Source organism: Ylistrum balloti, unplaced genomic scaffold (genome assembly GCF_031769215.1).
Source record: "Ylistrum balloti isolate Yb309-2 unplaced genomic scaffold, AGI_CSIRO_Ybal_v1 Utg370852, whole genome shotgun sequence".
In the NCBI taxonomy this organism is placed as follows: Eukaryota; Metazoa; Mollusca; class Bivalvia; order Pectinida; family Pectinidae; genus Ylistrum; species Ylistrum balloti.
Window position 1 is genome coordinate 220,326 of NW_026782489.1, and position 16,781 is coordinate 237,106.

At 36.5% G+C, this 16,781-nt stretch overlaps 1 protein-coding gene across 1 annotated transcript; it reads right to left on the reverse strand.

Annotated features, from left to right (window-relative positions):
• Positions 1-283: 283 nt before the first annotated feature.
• LOC132559064 (uncharacterized) lies at positions 284-10,471 on the reverse strand. The gene is made up of 7 exons (XM_060223672.1): positions 10,367-10,471; positions 8,435-8,534; positions 6,614-6,693; positions 6,255-6,380; positions 6,047-6,137; positions 3,478-3,659; positions 284-645 (listed from the first exon to the last, which is right to left on the reverse strand). Exons 1-7 carry the CDS (start codon positions 10,469-10,471, stop codon positions 460-462), a joined length of 870 nt encoding a protein of 289 aa, XP_060079655.1. The 3' UTR covers positions 284-459.
• Positions 10,472-16,781: the final 6,310 nt, after the last annotated feature.

Genomic DNA, 16,781 nt, shown 5'->3' on the forward strand with positions numbered 1-16,781 from the left:
AACACAATATCTATGTTACGTAGTACACTTGTAAGAATCCTTTCAGAGTAAAAACACAATATCTATATTACGTAGTACACTTGTAAGAATCCTGTCAGAGTAAAAACACACTATATGATTACTGTTATATATGATTACTGCTATATATGATTACTGTTATATATATGTTGATAAAATCCTTCTAAAGCTACTGTAGTGTACAAAGAACAAATAAATTAAAAAAAACAATTAAAAATAAATAAATAAAAAACAAAGCAAAACAATACAAAAAAATTGGCAAATTTATTTACATTAAAAAGGTGTATGATAACAGAAAATATTAATCACATGTCATTGCAGTCATGAAATCATAAACGTTTGGTTCAGCAATTACATCAGCTGTAAAGCCTCTATGTTATATAGAATATAAAGTTCATGTATCAGAAGTTTTACTTGTAACAAGATGTACACAATAAAAAACTAAGCTTTAACGGAATGATATATTTCTGTTTCAAATGGAATTTTGATGATATCTTTCTCTCTTGTTTCTTCATGGCTGTCTAAAATTTTATACATTTTCTGTCGTACAGCCTCTTTTTCATCATCTGGTAATGAGGCTATGACACTGATGGTACAGAAATGACTGACAACGAAGTCCTTGTTTCCCTGAAATAAAACAGAGAAACACTTGTTAAAAAGTTAAGTTTTAAAGATTTTAAAATTAAGATTTGAATTCCTATTAACATATTTATTCAGTAGTAAGCTCAGTAATAAGCCAATCCTGTTAACTGATGTTAAGTAAAATAAAAATCAGGAGAATTTATATAATTTTACATCTCTTTCTTTTATTACTAATAATTATTCAGAGAAACAGTAAAATTATCTTTCCAAAAAATGTCCATCTAAGTTTATAAACTGAATAACAGTCAGAATAATTTTTTTCATCAAAAGATTCCAGTGTACATGTTATACACCATGTTTTACTTCTAAAAATAACTGTTGATCACATGGCTTTGAATTCACAGTTCTATCCATGATAATCACACTAAGATGTCCAGAGAACTCATAGACTTGTGTAGCTTAATAGAAAAAATGTATAATAGATGTCGTCTATATTTGCTTTCGGTATTCATCTTCAAAATTGCCTGCAAGCATTTCATTCTAATCCCTCTCAACAAGAGGCCCAAGGGCCTGAATGGTCACCTGAGTCACCATGCTTCTTGTAACATGTAGGTAATGGAAATTATTTGGTTAAAAAAATTCAGTTAACTTTAACTACATTGTACACATAATGCAAACGTACTTAACATTAACTGCTGTTCCATGCTAAGGCTTTTAACCAAGTTTGAATTAAAAGAAATTACACTCAAAAATTGATTTTCATTTCATTTCAACAAATTTTTATTGACAAGATGTAAGTTGATTTTTCCTATATAAAATTTTCTATCTAGGAACAGTAGAACATCTTTGAAATTTCAGTCAATCTGACCCATTTTTAGGCTAAACGTACTCAGTACGAATAGCCTATTGCTACGGCCTTTCAGACAAAATTTACCGATCCTGGCCTTCTCATTGGCTGAAATATCGAAAAGAGTTAGAGCCCTCTAGCAGCAATGAATCCTTCTCGACATGATGCAAGCGTACAGAACACTGTACGTGCGAGTTGGTGCCATGATAAGAATCTAGTCTGGGGGCTTGGTTTGAATTATCAACTAACAGCACTTATAAACAAACAAAACTTACAAACAGAACATCAATTTTGCTTTAATCCTTGTCGTTGTGGCGAGATTGTCTTATTATATAACATCGCTTTACCTCATTAGACGTCACAAAATTGGACTGTTTGTCCCACGCACACACCCGCCGATATGACACTTTTTCAAGTTTTTCACACCCACCGCCATGACACTTTTTCAAGTTTTTGAAGCTAAAAAGTTTGCGCTTCGTAGGCAAGGTACATTTGGTGCTCATGATTTATGAATAATATATTTTTAATACTGTACTGATCATGATGTTGACTTTGTTGTCTTTTAGTTTTATTTGATGAAGGTTGATTGTGCTGATTTCTCAAGGCTTGTTAATGTGTATCAAACTTCTTTGATTTATTCTGCCTGGGGGAAGCTGTGGGCAATATGTGCATATCTCATCATACTGTCAGCTCATACTAATAATTCTAATCAAGTTTGAACTATTACTGAAAGGAAATAATCAATTACTGCTCAAAAATGTCATTTATCTATATAAACTATAGTAAATTTTATCCCTCCCCAGAGGAAAATACTCAAGTCTGGGGTCATGAAATTTACAATTTTGGTATAAAGTATCTGAAACCTTTCCATCCATGAAGAAGATTTGATTCTACCCTACCTTGAATTTGAGAAGATTTTTAAAGTTTCAATCAATTTGACCATTTTTGGCCCTGCCCCTCAGGCCCCTTGGGGTCAGGGACCTCATGATTCACAATTTTTTTTATGCCTTTAGCCATGGAAGGTTTTTGTAAAATTTCATTGAGTTTTCCAGAAAAAGGAAAAAATGTTAAAAGCTTACAACACAAGACAACAGCCAAAAGCTGGGGATCACAATTAAAAAATTACCAAGAGAAAGCTTAAAGTAATTTTTTAAATGATCCCTTAGGTACAAGTACTTTCTGAGAAATAACAACAATAATCCAAGATGGCTACCTTGATCTTCGCCCCATTCCTCTACTGCAAGGGAGGTCAGCCAAACTTTTCATACAAAAGTCCCCTTCACCTAAGAATGCTTCCAACCCAATGCCAATAAAATCTTGTCATCCCTATTGGGCCCCATCCCTCAATCTCCATGGGGGCCAAGTCCTCCATTTGTACAGAATTAGTTCCTCTTCCCCAAGGATGCCTCTGACTAAATTTGATAAAATTATCTTCATTCCAACAACTGAAGGATTCCAAAGCTATTCATTTCTTTCCTCTATTGGGCCCCATCATCCATGCCCATGACGTTCCGTTTATATAAAAATTGGTCCTCTGTCCTCCAAGGATTTATTTTTACCAAACATGGGAAAAATCCTGTCTTACTGCAGAAAGAGGACTTCAAATAATTTGCAATATATCCTTTATTGGCCCCTGTCCCTCAGGCCCTTTGGACCCAGACTCTCAATTTGTGCAAAATTGATTCCTCTTCTCCCAAGGCTGTTTCTGACCAAATTACCTATATACACAATGATAATAATACAAAATACTGTCATTCCTAGAGAAGAAAAATTTTAAAGAATTTATTTGTTAGATATCCCCTATTTAGCCCCATCCTTCTGGCCAAATGGGCCCAAGACCCATCATTTATACAAAATTGGTTCCTCTTCCTCAAGGATGCTTCAGACCAAATTTTGTCAACATCCACTAAGTTGTTTATGACTATTGGCAATTTCTAGGAAATGTTGATGGACGCCAGACATCACAGTATGGTATAAGCTCATTGCTCCCTTTGACCAGGAAAGCTAAAATTTATTATTTTTGTGATTACCTGGAAGTCTATTCCTGTTTTAAATGTATGTTCTTTACACAGAAATCCTGGGAAGTTTTCTATTACAGTTTTCCATGTTCTGTTAATGGCACGTGGTGTGTCACTAGTGTAGTAGTTGGACAATATCACCTCAAAGTCCTTGACCCATGGCACACTCCAGTCCTTGTTGTTCCAAATCATCACTGTTAACAGAAAAATCAATTCTCCTCTCAACAAGATAACTCAGCTAAAACATCCCAGTCTGTAAACTAGTTAGGTTCTGTAAGATCAGAAATCATGGACTCTAAAACGGTGTTCAGTTTAAATCACAACAAGTACACTAATATGCCCTGCCTAAACATTATGACACCAGCTATATATTGAGGATCTTTTAAAGATTTATGGAACAAGTCTGAAAATTTATCAAAGTGAAATGTTTTTGTGAATCTTATATGAAATGGAAGCGAGTGTAAGATTCTGTTGATCATCCATCTTTGTTATTCTAAACAAAATTCAAATCTCACTCTATCTTTCTTACTTTGGTGATGTCACAAAGCATATGACGCCATGAATTTATGACATCACAAAGGAAACTATGGAAACCCTGAACCAATCAAAGCTCTGACAGGTTATATCACACATTTGTTACACCAAAAATAAATTTGAGAAAATAAAAAGAGGTGGAGGAGTCCAACGTCCTGTGAGTGGTACTAGTTGGTAGATGTATAGGTAGGACCAACGTCCTGTGAGTGGTACTAGTTGGTAGATGTATAGGTAGGACCAACGTCCTGGGAGTGGTACTAGTTGGTAGACGTATAGGTAGGACCAACATCCTGTGAGTGGTGCTAGTTGGTAGACGTATAGGTAGGACCAACGTCCTGTGAGTGGTACTAGTTGGTAGACGTATAGGTAGGAACAACGTCCTGTGAGTGGTACTAGTTGGTAGATGTATAGGTAGGAACAACGTCCTGTGAGTGATACTAGTTGGTAGATGTATAGGTAGGACCAACGTCCTGTGAGTGGTACTAGTTGGTAGATGTATAGGTAGGACCAACGTCCTGTGAGTGGTACTAGTTGGTAGATGTATAGGTAGGACCAACGTCCTGTGAGTGGTACTAGTTGGTAGATGTATAGGTAGGACCAACGTCCTGTGAGTGGTACTAGTTGGTAGATGTATAGGTAGGACCAACGTCCTATGAGTGGTACTAGTTGGTAGATGTATAGGTAGGACAACGTCCTGTGAGTGGTACTAGTTGGTAGATGTATATAAAACGTCCTGTGAGTGGTACTAGTTGGTAGATGTATAGGTAGTTACCTGAAACGTCCTGTGAGTGGTACTAGTTGGTAGATGTATAGGTAGGACCAACGTCCTGTGAGTGGTACTAGTTGGTAGATGTATAGGTAGGATCAACATCCTGTGAGTGGTACTAGTTGGTAGATGTATCGGTAGAAGAATCCTAGGTGGATCCGGAGGATTCTAGCAATTTCCCCCCCCCCTCCTCCTCTCCTTTTTTCCCCTATAACAATACAGTTTGTTACACTATACAAAGTAAAGGAACAAAGGTAGCTACAGATTATATAAAACACAAAAGTGGTACAGCAATGCTGTTTATAAAGTTACTGAAATGTTCTGTAACAATTTTCAAATGTAAATTAGAAGTTCTAAAGGTATCATCGATGTGTTTAGACCAGCTAGGCTAGCCGTCATTGGGATGGCAGTGTCAATAAATGTTGATGATGAAAAGTAATTGTGAGTAAAAAACAGTTCCTCCGTGTCATGCTATGGTAAAGCATTCCAAAGTTCTTTTGGTTTGCCTCCTTCACTGACTACAAGTCAGTAAGTAAATAACTTTATGTAATGATGATAGTTAAGTGATATAAAACTAGTCCTCCTAGTGTTATGGTACAAGTTACATAAACTATTCCTCCCAGTGACCTGAAACTTGTCATAAACTATTCCTCCCTGTGTTCTGACTGCAGTGACATTAACTAGTCCTCCCAGTGTCATGGTACAAGTTATATAAACTATTCCTCCCTGTGTTCTGACTGCAGTGACATTAACTAGTCCTCCCAGTGTTATGGTACAAGTTATATAAACTATTCCTCCCTGTGTTCTGACTGCAGTGACATTAACTAGTCCTCCCAGTGTCATGGTACAAGTTATATAAACTATTCCTCCCTGTGATCTGACTGCAGTGACATTAACTAGTCCTCCCAGTGTCATGGTACAAGTTATATAAACTATTCCTCCCTGTGTTCTGACTGCAGTGACATTAACTAGTCCTCCCAGTGTCATGGTACAAGTTATATAAACTATTCCTCCCTGTGTTCTGACTGCAGTGACATTAACTAGTCCTCCCAATGTCATGGTACAAGTTATATAAACTATTCCTCCCTGTGATCTGACTGCAGTGACATTAACTAGTCCTCCCAGTGTCATGGTACAAGTTATATAAACTATTCCTCCCTGTGATCTGACTGCAGTGACATTAACTAGTCCTCCCAGTGTCATGGTACAAGTTATATAAACTATTCCTCCCTGTGATCTGACTGCAGTCATATGAAGTAACTTATCCTTAGTTAAACCTACCAAACCTGCCTCCTGGTACAAGGACACGGCTTATCTCTGATAGACTCTCCACACTTGCGAACCAATGAAAACACTGAGCAGCAATTACATTCTACAATAAATAATATGATACATATCTTCATTCATGAACCATAGGCATAGCCAAAAACTTATTTAAGATTTAAACATAATTACACATTATAACCTGGAATTGAATTAATATACATACCCTGACAGAATTTTCAGGTAATGGAATATTGTTTGCTGTACACTGCTTGGTGTCCACTGAAGGACAGAGGTCTTTGAGTGTACCGAGGAAGCCATCCATGGGTTCTGTAGCTAGGTATTTTATATCCTGTGTGCAGATTAGCAGGAAAACAAAGCAAGATGGATCTTCAGTGTAAATTGTAAATGATAAAATACAAGAAAAATTTGTCAGTGTAAAGTTAATAACCTGTTACATGTATCACAGTATGTTAGAACTCTGTATAACAAATCTCCAGAGTAATGTATGTTATAACTTTTATTAATCAATTAATTATTAGACAATTATTATCATTGTAACCTGTTAATTATATTAACGATTACCTGTGGTAGCTTTGTAATGATTTTTTCGGTAAATTTTCCAGTTCCAGCTCCGAGCTCAACAACATCATAAGACACATTTCCTGAAATGTAATTGTTATCATAGCAAATACCTATAATTGTAATGGGACAGAGTAATAAATAGTGTGTTCTGTTCCTGCTGGGGCTTGAACTAGTGACCTCCCCATCAAAGACGAACTCTTGTTCAAGGTAAGAGTTAATTAGTGGTTAGTGAACAATGAATGGCCCTCCATTTTTCTTCACACATTTTCACTCCCAGAAACAACAACAATCCAGGTTTGATATTTCCAAGGACGTATCTCAGTCTCCCATAGCGTCTACCCTTTGAGTGGTCAACAGAACCTGCTGAGGTTTTAAGTAGTGACCTCCCTTGGTTCGGCCCCTGAGGTTCCTCACAATGCATGTACCCGGTAATAATATCAATATATAAACTTCAAAATAGCATTAACAAATCCATATATCATTTCTTGCATACTGAAATGAATTAAAACAAACACTGAGAGAGATATTTTAATGTTTACAAACTTATTACAGACAAGAAAATGGAATATTTCATATAAACCAGTCCAGACTAATCTTTTTTAAAAAGAGCAAACAATCTTTTCTTTAAGTTATTAAGAACAAAATTTTGATATTGCAAATAAGATATTACTGGCAACAAATTTCTTGACAGAGATTGTCTTGTTACTCTTAGAAATGAAAGGTGCAAAAAATACATTTTTAAAAATCCCTTGAAATTAAACTTAAAAAACTTTAAAATGTCAACATTTCCCTCTATATACAAGATTTTATCTCCTGCAGTACCTAGCAACACTCATTGTGAAATTCACAATATAACTATTAACATTCTTCCATTTTTTTCTAAAAATGGAACAAACAACCAAGTCTGATAGCGAACATTCATCAGTCAAACCTATTAACAAAGAATAAAACTCCAGCAAATCTGGGTCACTCCAAAAACATGTCATCAATCTTCTGATGTAGTTCTACAAATCTAACAGTCATGTGAATCAGACATTTTATAGTTTTAAAGTCAAAACTGTGAGACACTGTGACATACACTTCCAGGACCTCTACAGGATAATTACATACTGTATCACCTGACTAGTGGGAAATTCCCATACTGTATCACCTGAATAGTGGGAAATTCCCATACTGTATCACCTGACTAGTGGGAAATTCCCATACTGTATCACCTGAATAGTGGGAAATTCCCATACTATATCACCTGACTAGTGGGAAATTCCCATACTGTATCACCTGACTAGTGGGAAATTCCCATACTGTATCACCTGACTAGAGGGAAATTCCCATACTGTATCACCTGACTAGTGGGAAATTCCCATACTGTATCACCTGACTAGTGGGAAATTCCCAAACTGTATCACCTGACTAGTGGGAAATTCCCATACTGTATCACCTGACTAGAGGGAAATTCCCAAACTGTATCATCTGACAAAAGGGAAATTCCTATACTCTATCATCTGACTAGAGGGAAATTCCCAAACAGTTGTTTACCTTTGTTTGGTCCCTATGTACAGTTATCTACCTTTGTTGTATCCCTATATACAGTTGTTTACCTTTGTTTGGTCCCTATGTACAGTTGTCTACCTTTGTTGGATTCCTATGTACAGTTGTCTACCTTTGATGGATCCCTACGTACAGTTTTCTACCTTTGTTGGATTCCTATGTACAGTTGTCTACCTTTGTTGTATCCCTATATACAGTTGTCTACCTTTGTTTGGTCCCTATATACAGTTGTCTACCTTTGTTTGATGCCAATCTATAGTTACATGAATCTACCTTTGCCGGGTCCTGAGAGTTTTCCATCAATTAACAGGTTTGCTATGTAACTCACTGCCTCTTCTGTGTAAGATGGCCGACCTTGACTATATTTTCCGCCCTGGTGATATAAAACAATAGGCATACCAGTCTCTGTATCATTCATCTGTAATTTGTATCAAAATGTTGATAACGTATACATGGGGATGGTTTCCACAAAACAAAAACATAAAAACATCATAGAATTTCACCACATCATACTTTTCTAGACTTCCTTAGATACTTAAAAACATCTTGTCCATTTGCGGTGACAATGATTGTTCATGGTAAAAAAGGCGTTAATGAGTCTTTTGATACATTCTTGTCTTTGAACTTTGGCCGTTAGAACAAAAACTTAAAATTTGATCACCACCATATTATAAACTAAATTAAAAACCAATGTTGGTCCCCTTAGTTAGCAACCATTTTAAGTTGGGGAAAACTAAATCTTTTAAGGAAAACATACATGTTGTTACCTTTTCAGGCAGCATTGGGAACAGACAAAAATGCAGCGGATCATCAGGCAATACAATACAACAGAATAAAGGTTGTTGGAAATAATGTTTCACCATAGTTTATACCAGGGACAAAATTACGTCACTGATGATATTGCTAATACTGATGAAACATCCATGCCATGAAAATTTACATTGCAAATATCTTACAGGTTCTCACTTGAGAAATATGTTTATGATCATATTTGTACTTACAGTTGTTCAATATATCAAATATTAACATAAAAAAAGTTAGATATAGTGTGATAGGATCCAACTCAGGAAAGTTTAGTGCAATCACAATTAACAATGACAATTTTCTCAGCTTAGGCAAGCACTGCAACCAGCACAATTATGTCAGATAATAAATCATTCTTCATTCTACCAGTGCAGGCTTCTTAATAGTACAGGAGTACAAGGAAGGGGGTGGGGTGGGGGGAGAGATGCATTCTTCAAAATGTCAAGTCCCAAGAAAAGCATTTGTGGATCTCCAGATTGATCCCCTACAACAACTTCACTAAAGTGTTTTTCCTTATGGAGTAAAAATATTACAAGTATTTTCTGTTTAAACGAGGTATATGGAGCCAACGTCGCTATCTAGGTAAGTGTATGGTTCAGTGTGATACTTCACGTGAGGTTGGATACCTAGGGGTATGCAGGGAGACTGACGGAATATCAACATAATAAAGGGTTAGGAGTCAATCGCAGCAAACTCGAGCGTTGCTGGTTTAGTAGCTGGTTAGACTTTATTGTTGACTAGTTTCGCCTCCGGTCGAGGCTTCATCAGGACAATTTTACAAATATTTTCAGCCCCTGAAGTACTTTTTTTCAGGATTCAACTTAATTATGACGTAATATCAATGTGTATTGTTGTATGGGCAGATAAGCCTCTGAATTATTACGTTATACCTATAATTGTAGGTAATAGAGTATTGAAATTAATCTCGGAAATTAAATTACATTAAAGCACAGTTCCTTAAATAAATAAATATAATTAATCATTGTTTTTCATATAGACATAAGGTAGTGCTTGACTCTGAGACATAACCGGGTTACATGGGTTGAACGGTAAAACAAAGGGTAAGACATTGGTAGCTTTCATCTTATTTGGTGTAGCTTGTAGGCTATCTCTCGTAGTATTTCTGGCTTTCTCTATGGCTTTAGTGATAATTGTTGGCGGGTATCCTCTCTTTAAAAATCTCTATGAAGTTAATCGCATTCTAGTGCGAAATCAGTCCCGTTGCTGCATATCTTCCTGATTCTCAAGGCCTGTATGAAAGCTATATATCGCATACAGAACGTCCCATTCACGTGCTTCGACTATATTCATCGCTCAAGCTTATGCTAAATATGCACCAGTTTAAAACGTAATTTCCTGAATTTCCTACACCAATAACTGAAACAGCTTTATCTGACTTACGTCTACAAATCCCGTTCTAGTTTTGGTGTGGACAGAATTCAATGACATCCTCTTGATCTCGCGAATAAAACCAACTTTTCTACAGAGGTTTGTAACAGTCTGCATCACATGGAGCTGGGACGTCGATAACAGATTGTCACGTGATCACCATGTGATCTAAACAATTTCAGTTCGGAATGTCTCTGGGTTTAATAGATAATATAAGAAAAAGTCGAGAAACGGGTACCTGTATAGGAGAGAGACACACACAGGTAGGTGCAGCAGATATCAACTCTCGTTTAATTGTGAAATGTGAATTATTTGCCCACTCAAAACATATGTTGGATATTACTATGGTTTCTTCAGCCCATTTTCAATATTACAATAAAGTTGTGAGTCTCCCAGTTTCCAAAAACCGCCTCGTCCACCCACTCAAGTCCTTTGAAACATGATCTGCTTATTATAGTTTATATGTAAAATTTCAAGTTAATTTCTTCTTTTAGTGCATGTTTGTAAATGATATTAATCAGGTCATGCCTTGAAAACAGCGCAAATGTTGAATATATACATATCATTATACCGTTGTTAATTATTTGCGAGTTTTAGTAAATTTTAATATGACCAGTTATAGGAATATACAGGTCACACCCAATTTGAGTTGTTATATATATATTTATATGGTATTTACTCCAGGTAATATTTCTTTTCAAAGGTTGCAAAAATACAAACTTCAGCAGGTGTTTTTGTCACTTTTATATAAAACTAACTTGATTGAAAAAAATACCATGTAAAACAATTATTTATATAACTCCAAATAGATAACTATTTTCATACAAAATTTAGATCTTGTCATCACACGATAACATTCCTAACACTGTCTATCTCCACGTACCATTTACAGTGTACATTGTATGTATACCAGTAACACGATAACATTCCTAACACAAACTATCTCCACGTACCATTTACAGTGTACATTGTATGTATACCAGTAACACGATAACATTCCTAACACAAACTGTCTCCACGTACCATTTACAGTGTACATTGTATGTATACCAGTAACACGATAACATTCCTAACACTGTCTATCTCCACGTACCATTTACAGTGTACATTGTATGTATACCAGTAACACGATAACATTCCTAACACTGTCTATCTCCACGTACCATTTACAGTGTACATTGTATGTATACCAGTAACACGATAACATTCCTAACACAAACTATCTCCACGTACCATTTACAGTGTACATTGTATGTATACCAGTAACACGATAACATTCCTAACACAAACTATCTCCACGTACCATTTACAGTGTACATTGTATGTATACCAGTAACACGATAACATTCCTAACACAAACTGTCTCCACGTCATTTACAGTGTACATTGTATGTATACCAGTAACACGATAACATTCCTAACACTGTCTATCTACCATTTACAGTGTACATTGTATGTATACCAGTAACACGATAACATTCCTAACACAAACTGTCTATCTCCACGTACCATTTACAGTGTACATTGTATGTATACCAGTAACACGATAACATTCCTAACACAAACTGTCTATCTCCACGTACCATTTACAGTGTACATTGTATGTATACCAGTAACACGATAACATTCCTAACACAAACTATCTCCACGTACCATTTACAGTGTACATTGTATGTATACCAGTAACACGATAACATTCCTAACACAAACTATCTCCACGTACCATTTACAGTGTACATTGTATGTATACCAGTAACACGATAACATTCCTAACACAAACTATCTCCACGTACCATTTACAGTGTACATTGTATGTATACCAGTAACACGATAACATTCCTAACACAAACTATCTCCACGTACCATTTACAGTGTACATTGTATGTATACAAGTAACACGATAACATTCCTAACACAAACTATCTCCACGTACCATTTACAGTGTACATTGTATGTATACCAGTAACACGATAACATTCCTAACACAAACTATCTCCACGTACCATTTACAGTGTACATTGTATGTATACCAGTAACACGATAACATTCCTAACACAAACTATCTCCACGTACCATTTACAGTGTACATTGTATGTATACCAGTAACACGATAACATTCCTAACACAAACTGTCTCCACGTACCATTTACAGTGTACATTGTATGTATACCAGTAACACGATAACATTCCTAACACAAACTATCTCCACGTACCATTTACAGTGTACATTGTATGTATACCAGTAACACGATAACATTCCTAACACAAACTATCTCCACGTACCATTTACAGTGTACATTGTATGTATACCAGTAACACGATAACATTCCTAACACAAACTATCTCCACGTACCATTTACAGTGTACATTGTATGTATACCAGTAACACGATAACATTCCTAACACAAACTGTCTATCTCCACGTACCATTTACAGTGTACATTGTATGTATACCAGTAACACGATAACATTCCTAACACAAACTATCTCCACGTACCATTTACAGTGTACATTGTATGTATACCAGTAACACGATAACATTCCTAACACAAACTGTCTATCTCCACGTACCATTTACAGTGTACATTGTATGTATACAGATAACATTCCTAACAGTAACACGATAACATTCCTAACACAACACAAACTATCTCCACGTACCATTTACAGTGTACATTGTATGTATAACACAAAGTAACACGATAACATTCCTAACACGATAACACAAACTATCTCCACGTACCATTTACAGTGTACATTGTATGTATACCAGTAACACGATAACATTCCTAACACAAACTATCTCCACGTACCATTTACAGTGTACATTGTATGTATACCAGTAACACGATAACATTCCTAACACAAACTATCTCCACGTACCATTTACAGTGTACATTGTATGTATACCAGTAACACGATAACATTCCTAACACAAACTGTCTCCACGTACCATTTACAGTGTACATTGTATGTATACCAGTAACACGATAACATTCCTAACACAAACTGTCTATCTCCACGTACCATTTACAGTGTACATTGTATGTATACCAGTAACACGATAACATTCCTAACACAAACTATCTCCACGTACCATTTACAGTGTACATTGTATGTATACCAGTAACACGATAACATTCCTAACACAAACTATCTCCACGTACCATTTACAGTGTACATTGTATGTATACCAGTAACACGATAACATTCCTAACACAAACTGTCTATCTCCACGTACCATTTACAGTGTACATTGTATGTATACCAGTAACACGATAACATTCCTAACACAAACTGTCCATCTCCACGTACCATTTACAGTGTACATTGTATGTATACCAGTAACACGATAACATTCCTAACACAAACTATCTCCACGTACCATTTACAGTGTACATTGTATGTATACCAGTAACACGATAACATTCCTAACACAAACTATCTCCACGTACCATTTACAGTGTACATTGTATGTATACCAGTAACACGATAACATTCCTAACACAAACTGTCTATCTCCACGTACCATTTACAGTGTACATTGTATGTATACCAGTAACACGATAACATTCCTAACACAAACTATCTCCACGTACCATTTACAGTGTACATTGTATGTATACGAGTAACACGATAACATTCCTAACACAAACTATCTCCACGTACCATTTACAGTGTACATTGTATGTATACCAGTAACACGATAACATTCCTAACACAAACTGTCTATCTCCACGTACCATTTACAGTGTACATTGTATGTATACCAGTAACACGATAACATTCCTAACACAAACTGTCTATCTCCACGTACCATTTACAGTGTACATTGTATGTATACCAGTAACACGATAACATTCCTAACACAAACTGTCTCCACGTACCATTTACAGTGTACATTGTATGTATACCAGTAACACGATAACATTCCTAACACAAACTATCTCCACGTACCATTTATAGTGTACATTGTATGTATACCAGTAACACGATAACATTCCTAACACAAAACACAGTAACACGATAACATTCCTAACACAAACTGTCTCCACGTACCATTTACAGTGTACATTGTATGTATACCAGTAACACGATAACATTCCTAACACAAACTATCTCCACGTACCATTTACAGTGTACATTGTATGTATACAAGTAACACGATAACATTCCTAACACAAACTATCTCCACGTACCATTTACAGTGTACATTGTATGTATACAAGTAACACGATAACATTCCTAACACAAACTGTCCATCTCCACGTACCATTTACAGTGTACATTGTATGTATACCAGTAACACGATAACATTCCTAACACAAACTGTCCATCTCCACGTACCATTTATAGTGTACATTGTATGTATACAAGTAACACCAACAATTTGTAGACAAAATTCTTCCTAACACAAACTATCTCCACGTACCATTTACAGTGTACATTGTATGTATACAAGTAACACGATAACATTCCTAACACAAACTGTCCATCTCCACGTACCATTTACAGTGTACATTGTATGTATACCAGTAACACGATAACATTCCTAACACAAACTGTCTCCACGTACCATTTACAGTGTACATTGTATGTATACAAGTGATAGTTTTTACACAAACCAGTAACACGATAACATTCCTAACACAAACTGTCTATCTCCACGTACCATTTACAGTGTACATTGTATGTATGTATACAATTAGCACTTTAACATACATCATTGAGATGGTGTTGTGACAGAAATCTACAAGAGTTAAACGGTCTATGTTTAACTGGAGATAAACTAAAAAAAGATTTTGTAAAAAAGTCAAATGCTGAAATGCATTTAACATATCCCCTGTAACACAAACATTCCTAACTGACAAAGTGATCTCCACGTACCATTTACAGTGTACATTGTATGTATACAAAGTAACACTGCTGAAACGTTCTGACAAAATTTTCTATGATTCCTACGTTCTTTCTCACAAAAATGATCTTACAGAGACAAAGTATCTGCTGAAATGATCACAGTTGTAAGCCCCCTGCTGAAATGATCTTGTCTCAGTTGACAAAGTGAAGCCCCCTGCTGAAACGTTCTTATCTCAGATGACAAAGTGAAGCCCCCTGCTGAAATGATCTTATCTCAGTTGACAAAGTGAAGCCCCCTGCTGAAATGATCTTGTCTCAGTTGACAAAGTGAAGCCCCCTGCTGAAACGTTCTTATCTCAGATGACAAAGTATTTACACAATTCAAAGTGAAACCCCATTGACGTGTACATTACAGATGACAAAGTGAAGCCCCCTGCTGAAACGTTCTTGTCTCTAGATGACAAAGTAAGCCTCCTGCTGAAATGATCTTATCTCAGATGACAAAGTGAAGCCCCCTGCTGAAATGTTCTAATCCCAGATGACAAAGTGAAGCCCCCTGCTGAAATGTTCTTGTCTCAGATGACAAAGTAAGCCCCCTGCTGAAACGTTCTTGTTCTAGATGACAAAGTGAAGCCCCCTGCTGAAATGTTCTTATCTCAGATGACAAAGTAAGCCTCCTGCTGAAATGATCTTGTCTCAGATGACAAAGTAAGCCCCCTGCTGAAACGTTCTTGTTCTAGATGACAAAGTGAAGCCCCCTGCTGAAATGTTCTTATCTCAGATGACAAAGTAAGCCCCCTGCTGAAATGTTCTTGTTCTAGATGACAAAGTAAGCCCCCTGCTGAAATGTTCTTATCTCAGATGACAAAGTAAGCCCCCTGCTGAAATGTTCTTATCTCAGATGACAAAGTAAGCCCCTTGCTGAAATGATCTTGTCTCAGATGACAAAGTAAGCCCCCTGCTGAAACGTTCTTGTTCTAGATGACAAAGTGAAGCCCCCTGCTGAAATGTTCTTATCTCAGATGACAAAGTAAGCCCCCTGCTGAAATGTTCTTATCTCAGATGACAAAGTAAGCCCCTTGCTGAAATGATCTTGTCTCAGATGACAAAGTAAGCCCCCTGCTGAAACGTTCTTATCTCAGATGACAAAGTGAAGCCCCCTGCTGAAATGTTCTTATCTCAGATGACAAAGTGAAGCCCCCTGCTGAAACGTTCTTATCTCAGATGACAAAGTGAAGCCCCCTGCTGAAATGTTCTTATCTCAGATGACAAAGTAAGCCCCCTGCTGAAACGTTCTTGTTCTAGATGACAAAGTGAAGCCCCCTGCTGAAATGTTCTTATCTCAGATGACAAAGTGAAGCCCCCTGCTGAAATGTTCTTATCTCAGATGACAAAGTGAAGCCCCCTGCTGAAATGTTCTTATCTCAGATGACAAAGTGAAGCCCCCTGCTGAAATGTTCAAGATGACAAAGTGAAGCCACCTGCTGAAACGTTCTTATCTCAGATGACAAAGTAAGTCCCCTGCTGAAACGTTCTTTTTCTGGATGACAAAGTGAAGCCCCCTGCTGAA

Bases quoted from the DNA above. Each gene is read 5' to 3' on its own strand.
- LOC132559064 (XM_060223672.1), bottom strand. From the start codon at position 10,471: ATGCAGACTGTTACAAACCTCTGTAGAAAAGTTGGTTTTATTCGCGAG. The intron at 6,694-8,434 runs GTAGATTCATGT...ATTACATTTCAG, and splicing joins ACTCTCAGGACCCGGCAAAG to GAAATGTGTCTTATGATGTT. The intron at 646-3,477 runs GTAATCACAAAA...GTTTTATTTCAG, and splicing joins AAACAGGAATAGACTTCCAG to GGAAACAAGGACTTCGTTGT.